This window comes from Elgaria multicarinata, chromosome 8 (assembly GCF_023053635.1).
Source record: "Elgaria multicarinata webbii isolate HBS135686 ecotype San Diego chromosome 8, rElgMul1.1.pri, whole genome shotgun sequence".
NCBI lineage: Eukaryota > Metazoa > Chordata > Lepidosauria > Squamata > Anguidae > Elgaria > Elgaria multicarinata.
Genome location: NC_086178.1, coordinates 25,218,360 through 25,236,746, shown reverse-complemented (window position 1 = coordinate 25,236,746; position 18,387 = coordinate 25,218,360). Strand labels below are relative to the sequence as shown.

Below are 18,387 nucleotides of genomic sequence, written 5' to 3'. Positions count from 1 at the left end.
ATGTAATTAATAATAATAATCACAGAAAGCTCTGTGGCGGCTCCTTATTCAAGGTCAAAGCTCTGACCTTGGAAAGAGGAAGGAGGGAGACAAGCTAGCAGGCAAGATGAGGATGGGAGAAGAGACGCCGAGGAACTACCAGATCCAAAGGCCCCTCTCAGGCCTGCCTCCAACAGCAAGCTTCAACTAGAGAGGCTCAGAGGCCCAACTGTGAGCAGAAATTCTTGCAAAGGAGGATGGCGTGGGTGAAAATTCCATTTCTCTCTCCCAGCATGAAGTTTGCCAGCAGGGCACTGAATGGCCAGAGGACTCTGTTCTTGGAGCCTTCCGTCTGAAATGTGGCAATCCTGTAGGACTGCAAACTAGCTTCCTTTGCCTTGATAGAGAGCTTCGGCTATGGGGCGGTATATACATTTAATAAATAGATAATAAATAAATTATATAGGTATGATGAATGGCAATTAGCCATGATTGTTAGCATTATCATTGCTTGAAACATATTTTTACCATCTTTCTCCATTTATAATATTTTAGGTACTCAGAGAAATTTTGGACATTTGACACCAAAAATTCACAGAGGAGCAACCTGAGGACAATTTTGGGGAGCGATGCCATTTAATCTCTAGCACTATTGAAAATATACTTACATTGGAGACATTAAATTCATATAAGATGTAGGAGTTCTTTGTCACTGTATCTAAAAATACAGAGGGAAAGGTACATTTGAAGCAGCATGTCATAAGGCAAACATTTATTCAGTCAATGTATACACAACACTAGCTAAATGACAATGCAGAATTGGTTTTTTGTATGTGTGCAAAAATTTGTTAATCAACCTTCCAAAATTTTCCTTTCCTGATGGGAACAAATAGCAGAAGGGAAACACATCATGCTCACTTCCCCATCCCTGAGACCATGACCCATCTTTTCTGGCCTAGAAGAACTGAACTCCCTTCTTTTTCTTTTCCCTCCAATGCTATTTAGGGATGTCATGAGCACCCAGCTGAGTCCAGGGCCCTTTCTACACCTAAGGATTATCCCAGGAAAATGGAGGGATCATCCCTGCCTGCTCCCGGGATCCCCTGTGTGTGATTTGAACATACAGGGATGATCCCGGGATGATCCCAGGAAAAAAGGCAGATGTAGAAATGGCCCAGGAGTCCAGTGCCCTGAACCACACCCCATTCACCTCCCCAGACCCAGTTGGGTACTCCTGGCATGAGCACAGACCATGCTTGAGTGCCTGTGAGGTCTCCAGAGAGCTCAGCAGCTGTCCAGCTTCATGCCAAAATTGTGTACTTCCCTCTGCATCAATGGCCGCCACTATTGATGCAACAGGGGAACTGCACAATTTCTGGAGCCTCCATAAATTATGCCCTTCCCCTATTTAATCAATGTCATCACTTTAGTTTGTTACTCTGAAGGCAGGGCCTCTCTCTCTCTCTCTCTCTCTCTCTCTCTCTCTCTCTCTCTTTATTGGTGTGAGCAATTTTGGGAGGCAATGGCCCTGTTCAAAAGCCTTATTCACCATGGTTAAAGCCATGGTTTAAGGTGTCTTCTGAATGGGCCCAATAACAGTTTGAAAGGCCAGATAAAAATATGGCATAACAACAACAACAACAACAACAGAACAAATATGGAATCCACTCATTCCCTTTTCCCCAGGCCTAATCTACACCAAGCAGGATATTTCACTATGAAAGCAGTTTGAAAGTGATCTAAAAGGCAGGAGCCACACCAAGCAGGATAGCTGTATAAAAGTGGTATGAAATTGGTATGTGGTATGTGTCAATGGGCCCCAACAGTTGTCAGTGCACTTCAATACCGCTATAAAGCAGTAGTGTGGCTCCTGCCTTTTACATACCACTTTCGTAGTACAATACCCTGCTTGGTGTAGATCTGGCCTAAGACATAAAGCTGTGTGTAGCATTGCGGTATGAATGCAGACATCATGAACGCTGGTGCATTTTTTTCCTTTGGGAACCATACGTTAGGGCTCATTAGGTGTGCCAACTTTTGACCTGACTGCTATATCTTTGCTTTTAACATTGGTTTGTTATCCAGCAATTTGCAGATGAGAATGATTATCTTTATGCTAGTAAAAGCCTCGCTGGATGAGTTCCTCACATCAAGCTGCTGTTAAAAGCAACAGGGGAGGTTGGGGCGTTCCCCCCCCCCTCGGTCAGTTGGCAACCCTATGCCTGACATCAACAAGGATGCTGCCTTTGCTCCAAGAAGGAGAAAAATAAAGGAAAAGTGTGTACTGAATAATTTAGAATTTACTCTGACATTCTAATATTCCGGGTTCATGCAAGGAATTCACTGCACTTGTGACATTTCACTCCCACTCTCATACTCTCAAAAGTTCAAAATTTCAAAACAACATGGTGTTCTAGAGGAAAGGAAGCTTAATAAACCTCATGTCTGTTTGGAGTCACATTGCCATTTCAGTCCCAGAGAATCAGGGTTACCAAGCAGATGGTACCTTTTCATACAGTAACATCTGTTAAAAATATGTGTGTGTGTGTGTGTGTGTGTGTGTGGATGTTTGATCAGCACAAGAAACTAACACACCATGGAAAAAGTATGGACAACATTGAGTGCTTCATTTCAAGGACAAGAAATAAATATTGCATTCTTGCATCTTTAAGTTTTAACATGGGGCTGTAAATTGGCCATTAATCCACTGCTTCTACTTTTGGTCAAATTTATATCCGAGCACTACATGAGGAATATGTATTTTCTTGCTTTTCCACTGCATAACCCCTAGGTGACACTATGGTATAGCAGAACAGTGTAAATACACAAAGAGGAAATTGCGCTTTCATTCGCCTTCACAATTAAATGCCACATTTTCCCTGCTCCAAAAAGGCTTGCTGAAAGTGCTGGTTATATGAAGAAGCAAAGCTGGAGAGTCACAATGTCATCTAAGGAACCTGTAAACAACTTTGAGTAGGGAATAATGAACACTAGGTAAATGCCTAATGTAGAAAGGCCCCTAAAGTCTTTCTCACTCATTTTCAATTGATGGATGTTGCAACTAAAGAAACTCTGTAGCTATTTGGGCTCCCAGCTTGTCTGACCAAATCTTACTCAAGGTGTGCAATAAAACAATAGATGGATGGATGGATGGATGGATGGATGGATGGATGGATGGATGGATAGATAGATAGATAGATAGATAGATAATACAGTCCCAGGACTAATTTCTAGGACAGCCTTCCTCAACCAGAGGCCCACCAGATGTGTTAGACTACAGCTCCTAACATGCCCCAGCCAGCCATATTGACTGTGGCATACTGGGAGTTGTAGTACAATACCTCTGGTGGCTACCAGATGGGAAGATTGATCTAGGGAACAGGGGCTCCTAAATAAAGAAAATGCAGAAGGCTGTCTCTTCATACTATTCATCTCCATTTTAAAAAATATTTTAGCCATATTTCACTAATAGCCCTCTGGGGCGGGGGCGAAATAACCAAAACTTGACAGTTATTGTGTTGTGTAGAGTGAACGATAGATGCCCTACAACTTCCAGAAATAAAACTGATAGATACCACACTCTAGAACACTTAGCAGGGAAAAGGAATTGTTGACAATAAGAAACCAGTTTACTAGCAAATTTGGAAAAGCAAGAAGCATGCTCATGAGATTTTAGGAAGGTTTAAGGAAATAACATTTGATATTGTATTGTTTTGTATATTTCACACAATAAACCACTGGCTTCTAAGACATTGTAAAGACTGAAATGTGTTCCCATTGTAGCAGGATCCGTACCTACCTAGCAAAGGCATTTGATAATTTATCACAGCGACTCTAAGCCAAATTATAACCCTCTTCTTTTTAAAGCAGCCCAGGCTTCTCCTAGATTTACTTAGAAGTAAGTCCTATTGTGTCCAATGGGACTTACTCCCAGGAAAGTGTATATAGGAATGCAGTCTTAAAAGGTTATAGATGGCCTGAAAGATTATATAAACACAGTGTGTGCGGTTTTAATAAAAGGAGGCAAGGTGTGTAATTGCTGTCACTCAAATTAACTGCATAATTAATGTAATGTTTTGAAATGAGAAATAGAAACCATACCAACAATAGGATTTTATACATATTACTTCTATTATTCTAACATTAGTTGGTTTACCTCTGGTTTCGCCATCATCCCAGAATAAGTCTCCAGCTGCTGTTCCATTCTCATCCAAGGCAATTAGAAGTCCCATGGGATTTTGACGGCTGTTAAAAAAAAATACCGTACATTGCTATGTTTTAGAGGTGCATTTGACTCCAAGAGTTACAATTTGGCAAGTGGATATGTTAATCTCTATTGTCATTTAATTAATAGACACAATAATTTTCAGTATTTTGATGGGATGGATAAATCTGTCAGTTTTGTTTTCTCCCACATCAGAACATTTTAAATTTCAAATTCTTTCCATCAGATTTATGAGGATATTTGCAAATTTTGGTAAGTGCCAATCAAAACTGAACTGAACTCTATGTGCACTGACCACATTTAATAGGTATAGCTATTCCTACTATTGAGAGGCTCAACAGTACTATTGAGAGGCTGACTTTCCTTTGTCAGATCATCATCTAGTTTCTTTCAATATTACTCATAATCCTCCTCCTTTTCGTCCCGCTTCTCGCACTTGCCGTGACTTGCAATCTATCAACTACGAGGCTTTTTCACAGTCTCTAGCCTCCTCTCTTCCTTCTGTCTTTTCGGCTGTCTCCTTGGACTCAGCTGTCTCCTCCTTTAATTCCTCCTTATCTTCAACTCTTGATAATCTTGCTCCTTCTACAACTCGGATAGTTCGCCCTTCTCAACCCCAACCGTGGCTCACCTCTTTCCTCCGCTACCTTCGCTCTTGTTCCCAGGCAGCTGAACGCCTTTGGCGTAAGACCAGGGACTGGGCGGACTTTGTCCGTTACAAATTTGTACTCTCCTCTTTCTCTTCTGCCATTTCATTGGCCAAACAGCAGTACTACTCAACGCTGATCCAGTCAAATGCTAGGCATCCTCAGCGGCTCTTCGCATCCTTCAATTCTCTTCTGAAGCCTAATCCACCATCTCTCCCTGCCTCTCTGTCTGCTAACAACTTTGCCTCTTTTTTCAATGCTAAAATCCAAACTATTCGCTCCGATCTGGCCAGCTCTGCTCCTCTTCCAGTTCCTGTTCCTCATCTGCCAGTTCCTCCTGCAAATTTCTCTGCGTTTCCTTCGGTCTCAGCTGATGAACTGTCTACAATACTGCGCTCTTCGAAGCCTTCCACTTGTTCTCGTGATCCGATTCCTTCTCGCGTCATTATAAATCTTATTCCCACTATCCTTCCTTCCTTGCTTCATATTATTAATTTTTCTCTGTCCTCTGGTTCATTTCCCTCTGCTTTCAAACAGAGGGAGAGACTGCTACAGTCTCTCCCATTCTCAAGAAACCTACTCTTGACAGGCTATCTCTTTCTAACTACCGACCTGTCTCTTAGTTGCCTTTTGTTTCAAAGATCCTGGAGCGTGTGGTCTACTCTCGTCTTGACTTTCTTTCTAGTAACTCTGCTCTGGATCCTTTTCAATCCGGATTCCGTCCTTTGCATTCCACTGAAACAGCCCTTACTAAGATCACCAACGATCTTCTTACTGCCAAGTCTAAAGGCCTTTATTCCGTTCTTATTCTCCTTGATCTAACCGCAGCCTTTGACACGGTTGATCATGATCTTCTCTTAGACTCCCTTCATGACCTTGGTCTTTATGGCTCTGTCTATAACTGGTTTGCCTCCTATTTAGCAGGTCGCTCCTTCAGCGTGTTGGCTAATGGCAACTCGTCTTCCTCTTTTCCCCTTTCAGTAGGGGTTCCACAAGGCTCGGTGCTTGGCCCGTTGTTGTTTTCTTTATACATGTTGCCCTTGGGTAATCTTATTCAATCTCATGGCCTCCAATATCATCTGTATGCCGATGATACACAATTATATCTTTCATCTCCGGAACTTTCTCCTGATGTTCACGATCGTATCTCGGCATGTCTTTCAGATATCTCAGCCTGGCTGCTTCATCGTCGTTTGAAACTTAATATGGCAAAGACTGAATTGTTTGTTTTTCCTCCTAAACCTTCTCCTCATCTCTCATTCTCTCTTACTGTCAATGATGTTACGCTTACTCCGGTCAAGGAAGCTCGTAGGCTTGGCTTTATATTTGATTCCTCACTCTCCTTTATTCCTCATATTGAAGCAGTAGCCAAATCCTGACGCTTTTTCCTGTATAATATTGCCAGGATTCGATCATTTCTGTCTGTCTCTTTTGCCAAGACGCTTGTTCATGCACTGGTTATTTCTCGGTTGGACTACTGCAACCTTCTTCTCTCTGGCCTTCCTTCTTCTCATATCAGTCCGTTGGTTTCTGTCTACCACGCTGCCGCTAATATCATCTTCTTGGCTCGCCGCTCTGACCATGTTACTCCAATTCTGAAATCTCTTCATTGGCTTCCAATTCACTTCAGAATCCAATATAAACTTCTCCTGTTGACCTTCAAAGCTTTCCACAGTCTAGCTCCGCCCTATCTCTCCTCTCTCATCTCAAACTATTGCCCCGCTCATGCTCTTCGCTCCTCTGATGCCATGTTTCTCGCCTGCCCAAGGGTCTCTACTTCCCTTGCTCGGCTTCGTCCATTCTCTTCTGCTGCCCCTTACGCCTGGAATGCTCTCCCAGAACATTTGAGATCTACAACTTCAATCACAGCTTTTAAAGCTCAGCTAAAAACTTTTCTTTTTCCTAAAGCTTTTAAAACTTGATGTTGCTCAGACTTTAGACTGTTAATTATACTGTTATACTGTTAGCTTTACCCTACCCTGTGCCTGTTTACCCTACCCAGTGCCTGTTTCCATTCTCTTCCCCTCCTTATTGCTTTACTATAATTTTATTAGAATGTAAGCCTATGTGGCAGGGCCTTGCTATTTACTGTTTTACTCTGTACAGCACCATGTGCATTGATGGTGCTATATAAATAAATAAATAAATAAATAAATAATAATAATAATAATAATAATAATAATAATGTTGTGCCTGCTACAATGTAGCTGTGAAAGATGGGGTGTCAGAAAAAAAAGATGTGGCAACTCTAATTAAGCACCACTAAAGTGGGGCATGTCTACACCTAAGGGTGCAGATGGAGGGACAGCGGAGAATCATGTGCTCATTGCAAGACCCTCCCCCTGGATTCACACATAGTGCACAACATCTGGGGAGGAAGCAAGGACATCATGGCTGCCATTTCTTAGGCGGGAAGCAGCGGGGCTGGTCGCACAAGAGCGAGGCCCCACTCCAACAAAAAAGTAAGAGGAAAACCCTTTCCCCCCAAAATCGGACCCCCAACCTGCTCCCTGCCATCCCAGGGGTGGCAAAATTGCTGCCAACCCCTCACCTGATGGGCAGGGAGCTGCACCCATACCTCCCGCAGTCTCAGGATGGTCCTCGGACTGTGGGCAAAATCGGGATAACTGGGCAACCAGTTATCCTGTAAAAATGGAGAGGTCGTCCCTGGTTGCTGCCAGGTTCCCCTGTGTGTCATGTGGATGCACAGGGGTGACCTAGGGATGACTCCATGATAAAAGTCTCATGTAGACATGCCCATGGTTGAAAGCTAGAATCAGAGAGACTCCGAATTTTTAGAGCAAAGCATTCAAAGTCTGGATGGGGAATCTCTCAGTTTCACTTTCTACCACATTCACTTTTTAAAATAAATAAATAAATCTTAAATCACATTTATGAACACATTCATGAATCTTAGAACACACATATATATATATATATATATATATATATATATATATATATATATAATTCTCACCCACCCCTAGTATCTGGTTCCCATTGTGAGAATGTGGACATCACCACAGATTTTCTCATAAGCATATTGAATGTTTATAAGAAAAATAATTCATTGGCATAGACAATGATAATATCTAAGGTGAGAATTAAATCTAATAGGTATGTGACAAATAAAATAGGCATCCTGTATTCATTATAATGGTGCAAATCCAGTCGGTTGTTCCATGATTACTCCAAAGTAACTGAAAACATATGGGCTTATGTTGGGATAAATGAGAATATACAAGCTCACGTGTGACTCCTTAGACTGTGAGGCTAAATATAATTACAGGAAGCAAGAGACACTTCCCATGACTATATAAGCCGGTATAAATTCCCATGCATGCCATTGAGACAAATGCACAGGTATCTGTTTACAACATTTTGCCACACTAATTTTTAGCAAAATCACTGGCACTGAGTAGTGCCTGTAATACCATTAGTGTGGCAAAAATTCACCTTCACCTTCAACTCCCATCAAAGCCTTAGAAGGGACATTGGGCCCAAATGAGCTGTATTTTTCAGGCTGTATTATTTAAAGGAAAATGATGTATCACAGAAAGCTACTACTTCCAGTCAAACACAATATGTAGTTCTTAGTCTATCCCAGAGATAGATAAAATGTCAATTTCGCTTTCCTTTCCTCATTTTCTCAAACTTATGTTTATCCCAAACATTGAGATATTTTTTTTAAAAAAAGAAAAAAGTTCATAACAAAATTTGTATGGGTCTTGTGTACTTTCTGCCAATGCATGCCTTTTTGCATGCAAACAAGCACATTTTCTGCAAGCAATTCACCTAATATATTGCATTTTAAAACTTTATGTCCACTGATATACACACATTAGTGTGCATGTTTTCCTAATATACACAGCGTCAGTGTGGTGTAGTGGCTAGAGTGTTGGGCTGGGAGCCGGGAGATCTGGGTTCTAGTCCCCACTCAGCCTTGGATGCATCCTGGGTGACTTTCAGCCAGTCACTGACTCTCAGCCCAACCTACCTCACAGGGTTGTTGCTGTGAAGGTAAGTGGAGAGGAGGAGGATTATGTATACTACCTTGGGTTCCTTGGAGGAAAAAAGGCAGGACATAAATCTAATAATAAATAAAAATAAATTAAATAAATTATTGTACGCATTGTTTGATTGGAGCATTCCACCACAACGTTCAGAGATGTGCAGATTTCAAAGCATAAATGGGTTTTGCTTCACCTATTGCTTTGAAAGTGTGAAATTAGGTACATTTGCATTAAAATGTGAACTGAACCAATGTCTTCCCCACCCCTAGTCTGACCTCAAGGAAGACACAGAAGATTGAAGTAATTGCATTGAAATGTACTTCAGAAGCTGTGCATCAATCAAACGGACCAGGAATAAGGGAGTCTCTAAATCTGATCCTCAGATAGTACCTGTAAAACGTTGTGTTGGCCGGTTGCTGAGTTGGAAAGATGTAACCTCCTCTGACATGAAGTCCTAGTTTGTCGGCTGGGAGATACATCTGAAACTGTTTTTTCCTCCAAGGTGCTCTTATGCTCTAATTTATGAGAGTGAGAAAGCCAGGGTAGATATTTACAATATTCATAAGATCTCAAATTCCAAGTTGCTCTAGACAAGAGAGGTGGATGTTGCCCATCTCCTCGAAATCAATTGGCCATGACTAGGGATGTTGCGAGTGCTCAGGCGGACTCGCACCCAAGCCCTTGCAAGGCCCCGCCCATGTGCCAAAATCAAACACTTTCCCTTCCTGCATCAATGGTGGCCTTAAAGGCCCCAGTGACATAAGGGTAAAGGCACGAATGCTCCCTTGTGTCAATGGGGCGTTTAAGGCTGCCATTGGCAATGGAGAGAAGTGTGCAATTTACGGAGCTTCCAGAAATTGCACAATTCCCCCGTCGTGTCAATGGCAGCCGCCAATGATGCAGGAAGGGGAAGTGCACAATTTCAGTGTACGGGTAGAAGGATAGGCAGCTGCCAAGCGCTCCCTGGGGCCTTGCAAGCCTCTCTGAGACTCTCGTGGCCCAGTGAGCAGAGGTGAGTGGCTGCAGCATTGAAGCAGGTGCCCACTGAGGCATGCACAGTTGAGTTCACCGACCCCTAGCCACATTCTTGCAAAAATCTCACACCTTAATTTGTTGGTGCCATCCAATATAGAAAATTGATCATGCTTCCATAATAAATTGATCAACATACAGAGAAAGCCATGATCCTTAAAAGAGTCCGAGTTTACTTTTTAAAAACCAGATACTGCAATGCAGTTGTTTGATCCATCCATCCATTTCCAGGAAGAACATAAGAACAGTGATTAACGGTGCAATCCAATGCAGGCTTACTTGCAAATAGCCCCATTGAAAAACAAGGGGATTTACTTCTGAGCAGCAATGTGTATGATTGCATTGTAACATGCTTTTGGGGAGGATGGTATTCAAATACTGGAGGCTAAATGCTGAAAGGAGCTTCTAAATGTGTTAAAACTGATGGCCAGCCCTCAGCTAGACTGAAAGCTCTGGAAGGGCATGTCTACACCTCCTGGCGGAGGGGGAAGGATCTCGCGATATGCTGATCATGAGATCCTCCCCCTCAGTCCACACGAGTGCAGGACATCCTGGGAGGAAGGAAGATGTCACACCCGGCATTTTTTAAATTATTGTTATTGAAGATGAGCACACGGGTGCTCCAACGAAAAGGTTAGGGTTGGGTTTTTTTAAAAAAAGATCCCGCTCCCCCCATCCCGATGGGCACGGAGTGCTTGAAGAGCTCTGTGCCCCATGCCTGGTTCCCAGCTCCTCGCGTTTAAGCCTATGGGTCTTGCTATGTACTGTGTTATCTGTACAGCACCATGTACATTGATGGTGCTATATAAATAAATAATAATAATAATAATAATAAGAGGAGCTGGGACAAAACCGGGACAGCTGCCCACACCTCTTGCAGTCTCAGTACGATCCCGAAACTGTGGGAAAAATCAGGCTAAAAGCCGTCCTGGTAATCCCAGGGAAATGGAGGGATCATCCCTCCCTGCCCCCGGGATCCTCTGTGCATTATGTGGATGCACAGCCATGATCCCGGCGTGATCCCGGAGATAAGGCATGGTGTAGACATGTCCAAAGATAATGCTAATTTTTAACTAGTAAACAATGATACTTATATGGAACATTTTCTTATAGTCATGCACTTACTGTGTCATAGTCATACCACACAGCATCAGGCATGTAAGCAGTCACTGTGTCCACACCCTGAAATTTAAACAAGCAAGTGTTTCATATGTCAAGAGATGTCAAGGAGAAGAGATGATAGGAAATTGATAGAATGCAGTATTTGTATAGTATTGGGGGGGTGTTAAAGCTATTTGTATAGTATTGCAATTTGTTTTAATAGTTGCTGCAAAAGTAGTGCAATCCAGACAAAATTCTCTTCTACAAGTCTCATTGATATGAGTGGTAACTGAGTAAAAGCAAAGTAGTGTGGGATGGCCATATGGAAAAGAAAACAGGGCTCCTGTATCTTTAAAAATTGTATAGAAAAGGGAATTTCAGCAGGTGTCATTTGTATGCATGCAGCCCTTGAAGAAATCCCTTCTTCATCACAACAGCTAAAGCTGCACTAGCTATACTAGAGTGACCAGATACAAAAGAGGGCAGGGCTCTTGCAGCTTTAACTGTTGTGGAAAGTGCACAGATCCTCCGATGATGTTAATGCTATGCTGGGGGAATTGTGCACTTTCTAGAGGCCCTGGAAAGTGTGCTTTGCTGAGACCTTGGGAGGCTTGCACAGCGTCTCGAGCACTCATCCAGCCTAGTTCCTTGGAACAGGACAAGACAAGCAGGGCTTGACGAATTCACAGGACAAGGACCCCACAAGTTTTCTATTCCCTACATCAGGTGCATTTGTCTTTTTATGGTACCATTCCAATAGAGCAGGTTTACCATTAGAGCCTGGTGGTGGTAGTGCTTGTTTTTAAAATGAGATTGGGGTTTGTTTATTTGTTTGTTTTATAAAAAACCAAGAACTGCATTTGTAGCCTCAACTCCCTTCATGTAGCTCAGGGTGGCACGCATACAACTTTTGTGAACCATCCGGACAGCTTTGGCTATTGGGTGGTATAGAAGTGTAATAAATGCATGCATATATACATTGTTCCTTCCTGTGCCATGTTTCATCACAACAAACCTTTGAAGTAGGCTATACTGAGACTTAACCCCTGCTTGAAAGCCACCTGGGCAGGATCTACACTACTGCTTTTAAATGGTTTATAACAGTAGTGACAACTGTTGGGGCCCAGGACACACTCCGTAGACAGCTTTCAAACCGTTTTCAAAGTGTCATATCCTGCTTGGTGTAGATCTGGCCCCAGTCACCTTAACGGCAGCCCATAAAGTTGAACCAAGGTTTTCCTGCTCTAAATCCAATAGTAAACTATATCCACATCCCAGTCTTTTCTTATATTACACTGCTCGTCTTTCTCTGTGAAGATCAAAGAGATAATGGACACATATTTGGACAATCATTAACTGAGGGCCTTGCTAGACCTACCTGATAATCTGGCCGGGAGTTGGGGCAATGGCGCACTGCAACTAGCACGCACCGTCGCCCTTTTCCACACGTAAGACGCGATGGGGCAAGGGGAAGCCCCATTGCGTCCACCATTTTTTTTACAAGTTAAAGGGCCATGTGTGCAGGAGCGCACCACCGGACCAGGTAAGTGATTTTTTTTTAAAAAAATAAAGGGCTCCCTGCTCCCCCTGCCCCTGATTTCCCCCCCACAATGTCTGATGCCCCCCTGCCTACTTGCTCGCCCGTCCTCCCCCCATCTGCCAGGCCCGTCCCCATCCCCACTCTTCTCCCCCCGCTTGCCAGGCCCGATGCCCGTCCCCGCTCTTCTCCCCCCACCCCCGTCCCCGATGCCCAATGCCCGCTCTTCTCCCCAGTCCCCGATGCCCATGCCCTCTCTTCTCCCCCCGCCCTGTCCCTGATGCCCGTGCCTGTCCTTCTTCACCCCCTCCTGCTGGGTCCAGCCTTTCCCCGGCTCCTATCTCCCACCCCCGTGATTCCCTCCCCCGGCCCGATGGGCACAGTGCTCCTATGAGCGCTGTGCCCAGTCCATGGCTTCTCCCAGCTAGCGAGCAGCCGGGAAAAGCCAAGGACCCTGCTAGACCTTCTGCAGCCCTGGCCTCAGGCCGGGGCTGCGGAAAAGCCAGGCCATAAGCGAATCCACTTATCTCGGCTTAAGGGAAGCGTTAGCCCGGCCTGACCCAGTAATCCCCTGTGCGTCATCTGGATGCACAGGAGGGACACCGAGCCTCACACCTCACTAATGCCTGGTCTAGCAACGGCCTTAGCTTATTACACAAAGATCGGATCAACCCTTTGGGGTGTGCACACTGCCCCTTTCTTGTGGATGAGTAAACAAACAAACAAAGCAGGAACTCTTCAATTAATTATGCCTTTCCATTTCAGCCAGGAAAGTTTTATCAATGGCTCCTGAACAAGCCAGGATGTTAAGCCAGCTTTAAACCATGGCTTCATATCCTGGCTTACTCCAAAGCTGTTGACCATAGTTGGACAAAGAGTTCCTGATTTGTTGGTTGCCAGTACAAAGGAAGGAGCAAAGGTGCTGATCATATCTTGGCTGAGATATGATTAAGCTGAAATACGATCATCCAAATGTGAGCAATTTATGGGAAACACTTCAAAAATATTCAAAAATAGCTATACAAAATTATGATAATGAGGTCAATTGTTTCCACTCCTTCATTTTTCACCTGATAGAGATCATCATGAATTCTGAGTTGATATGGCATATGAGCATACACTCTTTAAAACAACTAATTACATAGATTGTAGCTTAATATAATTAGACATACCGGGTCCAGGACTGGAGTAATAAGCAGCCCAGGTCCCCACAAGAACTGTCTGTCAATAGCCCAGGTGGCTTCATCTGAATAGAATCTAAATGAACAAGACAATATTAGAATTAATTTTGTAGCCAGAGCATTTCTTGGCTTAGAGGCATTTCTTCTGGAATTGAAAAATGGCAGCATTAAAACTTGGATGCTTATAATATAGCAGCATGTTTTTCAGTTCCATTATAAAATTGGGCACATGCTTCTGTACTGCCATATTTTAATGTATAATGCAATTGGAGAGAAATGCAGGCAGTTTGTTTCAAATTAAGACAATTCAGAGACAGGCGTTTCTATTTCCAAACATAATATATTTGTGTGCATGTACACACATGTGTATGTTGCTAATATCCCACTTCTGTCTCATTAATACATGCAATAATCAAGCCGAGTCCTCTTACCTATATCCCTCACACCATTCTTTGGATTCATACATACATGTACCTTAAATCACATTTATACCTCTTTACCTCAATCTGTCACTGTCCCAATCTACACCAAGCAGGATATTGCACTGTGAAAGCGGTATGAAAGTGGTATATAAAAGGCAGGAGCCACACTACTGCTTTATAGCAGTATTGACAGCTGTTGGGGCCCATTGACACATTCCATATACCGCTTTCTTACCGCTATATCCTTCTTGGTGTGGCTCCTGCCTTTTATATATCGCTTTCATACTACTTTCATAGTGCAATATCCTGCTTGGTGTAGATCTGGTCAATGGCTGCAGGCTCTACAAAATTAATAATAATAATAATAATAATAATAATAATAATAATAATAATAATAATAATAATTCTTACCCACCTCTTCCTTTGGATTGAGGCAGGGAACAACATTAGTACAATACAGTATAAATCAAATGCATAAAACTAATTAAAAGAGCATATAAAAGGAATAAAATATTAAAATAACAATCAGGACATCTTAAAATTCTTAGGTTTAAAATTCATCTGGGTAGGCCTGTTGGAAGAGACTAGTCTATATAGCTGCCTTAAATTCAGAGAGAGTGTTAAGTTGATGAATCTCCTCCTGCAGTCCATTCCACAGTCTGGGAGCAGCAGAAGAAAGGGTCCTCTGGGTAACAGTTATCAGCCTAGAAGAATCAGGTTTTCCCAGGGAGTGCTTATCCGTGGGAAAACACATTCTTGTCTCTCCTTCCTCCTGGGAGTCCCTGTGGTTCATCTGAATGCACAGGGGCTTGGTCGTGACCAGCCCAGAATTTACAGGCTGGTGTAGAAATGGCCAAAGCCTACTTTTCTTGGGGATGCATTAGCCAAATCAAAGTACTTTGGAAATAAAGTCAAAAAATCCCGAAACGTAAGGCAGTATTCTATTTCCCCTGACTACTAGTGTAATGAAAAATTACAGGTTGAGAAACATCCAGAGATGAGCAGCAATGCTCATTTCTGGAACAGAGCAGGTCAGCAGAACTTATAAAAGGAGACTGTTCTGGGAATGAACATTGGCGCTAGTTTCTGGAATTGTTTTGGAATCCCTAGTTCCAGTTGTTTGAGCACTCAGTTCCATTTGCATAAGAGAATTACTGGAGGATATTGGCCATAGTAATATCAATAGCTCCTCCGCAGGCATACAACATCCTTTCTTTAAAAACAAAACAGTGAACTTACTCATGCAGAACAGGTCTTATGACTGTCTCTCCCCGGACATTGGCTTTGTAAAAGAGAGTATAGAGATATGGTAACAAAGTGTAGCGAATGTTCAGGTAGTGTTTAGTTGAGTTCACCAAAAGAGAGTTCTGCCCAAAATATGCAGGGTCTTTAGGCTGAAAGTGAATGTTACATTTGTTATTAGTAGAAAGAAGGGGAATTCAAACAGTTAAAACCTGGGTTTGATTTAAAAAGGGGACCCACGTCATGTGCTTCAGCATTGTGATTCCGAGAAAGTGGGTAAAATGCTCCAACTTGCAACCACCGTCTGCAGAGTTCCTCTGAGACATTGTCAAAGAACCCACAAATATCTGCTCCAATCTGGAAAAAAAAGTGCACATATTAGGCATAAGATCTACATTAGATCTAGTAATAACTTCAACTTCAATCTCTGTTTTAAGATAATCAATCCTTAAATAAACTGTACAGAATGAATTATGACTCCAGAATGTCTATAAAAATCCTTCTATTCACTACTTTTTTCTTTTGTTCACTAAGTAAAAAGAAGTCCAAGAAAATCTAACTTGTGCTTTGGCAATCCATTACAGGGGAATGATGTAGAATAATTAAAGTGCCTTACATATGGGTATCCAAAGAGACCGAATTCCAACATTCCTGGTATCGCCCATTTAATATCGTTCCAATTGGCAGCGTTATCTCCTAACCAATGTCCTGAGAATTTCCCAGATCCAGCAAAAGTAGATCGAGAAAGGAGGAAGCTTCTATTTCCAGAGAAAATAGTTTGGAGAGCCCTAAAAAGAAAATGAATTTGGGACATTATTAGACCAAAAGGATCCTCATTCAGTTAAATACTGTTAAAGGCTGCCTCTCTGGGCACACCTCTCAGATTGCACACTGCTTTGTTGGTGCCTTCAAACATATTTCCTTCCCAAGAAGTCTCAGTACAGATGTGTGTCTGCATCACTTCCTCCATAAGGAACAGTATGAACCAAAACAAACAAACAAACAAACACACACACATGTTTTCCCAACTGCAAATGTTCAAATATCAACTGTTAAGCTCTGGGAATACAATCCACACTATGGCCTAATCTACACCAAGCAGGATATTGCATGATGAAAGCGGTATGAAAGTGGTATATAAAAGGCAGGAGCCACACCAGGCAGGATATGGCAGTACGAAAGCAGGTATATGATATGTGTCAATGGGCCCCAACAGTTGTCATTGCACCTCAATACTGCTATAAAGCAGTAGTGTGGCTCCTGCCTTTTATATACTGCTTTCATACTACTTGAAAGATCCTGCTTGGTATATGTAATAGCTCAATTTGCTGCTGTTCTGCATGAAACAGAGAAGCGCATTTCAAATCATCCAGGGATACGGGATAGTGGACAGGAGGTATGGAGAAGCAGCAATTGGCTAACAGCTCTATGATGTTCAACAGCTGTTGTGAACAGAGCTCCCCAGAGAGGTCCGCCTGGCGCCTACACTGTACTCCTTTCGTCGCCAGCTGAAGACCTTTTTATTCTCCCAGTATTTTAACACTTAATTATAACTTAAATTTAAATTTTACTGTTTTAACTCTGTATTTTAATTTTATATCAATTTTGCTGTGTGGTTTTTATTCTGGTTGTGCTTTTTATATTGTATTGTGTATTTGTGCTTTTAGCCTGTTGATTGTTTTACTATGATTTTAATTTTTGTGAACCGCCCAGAGAGCTTTGGCTATTGGGCGGTATAGAAATGTAATAAATAAATAAACAAATAAATAAATATTCCAAAACCTGTGTTTGCAGAGATAGCATGAATGTGGGAAAGAGGGGGCAAAAAGGACAAAGGAATGACTTGTCGCACCCAGAGCTCATCTGCACCAAGCAGGATATTCCACTATGAAAGCGGTCTATAAAAAACAGGAGCCACACTACTGCTTTATAGCAGTATTGAGGTGCACTGCAGGATCTACACTACTGCTTTATAGTGGTACTGAAGTGCACTGACAACTGTTGGGGCCCATGACATATCTACACCAAGCAGGATAGTCCACTATGAAAGCAGTATGAAACCGGTATATGGTATGTGTCAATGGGCCCCAACAGTTGTCAGTGCACTTCAATACCACTATAAAACAATAGTTTGGCTCCTGCCTTTTATATACTGCTTTCATAGTGGACTATCCTGCTTGGTGTAGGTCAGCCCCCAGTGAGTATTCGCAACATGTCCCGGAATATTTGAAAATGTGCTTCTCTACTTCACAAAGATCAAATGCCAGGATACCTCGGGCACAGAAATGTTTTCTACATTCTTTATAGTTAAGATGGCTAGAGAATGAAAGAACACTCAATCCATCCAATGTTGGATTGATTTTGATAGGAAAGTCAAGCAAATGTTTGACTCCCACCTACTAAAATCAATGAGAGGACAAAGTGTGAAAAGGGCGTATTCTGATCTTCAGCAAAGGGAAGCAAAAATCTCACACATTCCTTCACTTTATACATTCAAGAATTACACAGATGTCAGATTCTACTTATGAACTGAATAATTTTGAGTTTTGCTGAAATCACTACTCAAACTGGGTAGGCAGAAGAGTTGCAAAACCTGCTTTAAACTGCACCAAGAAAGAGGTGCAACCAATTGATACAGGAGTGACTGTGCCAGTCTGTGACTGGTCAGGCTGCATTAGGCTTCCATGGGCCATAAGAAAAACCCTGTGTACTGCAAGCTGGGGAATGCTGATTTAATTGATCTTAGATTTCAGATGCAAGTCTGGACATCTAAACATAGTGTTTTTTCTAAGATCTGTACTATGAGTCTGGATAATTAAGCATGAACTTTGCAGTATAAGAATTTATGCTCATTGAGACTTGGGATCAAAACAGATATTATTTTAAATGTGCATCTGGCAGCTTTAAGTTTTATTCTATGATAGGTACAGGGGCTTTGACCTGAATTCAGGCCGTACATGGGGCTGGGGACTTTTAAGATCAAGGCCATAGCTAGACCTAAGGTTTAT

At 42.3% G+C, this 18,387-nt stretch overlaps 1 protein-coding gene across 1 annotated transcript in view; it reads right to left on the bottom strand.

The window, feature by feature from the left end:
• Nucleotides 1-18,387, bottom strand: part of SI (sucrase-isomaltase) — a 162,099-nt gene that overhangs the window by 92,480 nt on the left and 51,232 nt on the right. The window contains exons 16-23 of the mRNA XM_063132013.1: nt 15,996-16,167; nt 15,620-15,736; nt 15,377-15,531; nt 13,707-13,791; nt 11,022-11,078; nt 9,255-9,379; nt 4,136-4,224; nt 648-697 (exon numbers count right to left, since the gene is read on the bottom strand). Coding sequence (XP_062988083.1) covers nt 648-697; nt 4,136-4,224; nt 9,255-9,379; nt 11,022-11,078; nt 13,707-13,791; nt 15,377-15,531; nt 15,620-15,736; nt 15,996-16,167 — 850 coding nt within the window. The remainder of the gene's footprint in view (nt 1-647; nt 698-4,135; nt 4,225-9,254; nt 9,380-11,021; nt 11,079-13,706; nt 13,792-15,376; nt 15,532-15,619; nt 15,737-15,995; nt 16,168-18,387) is intronic.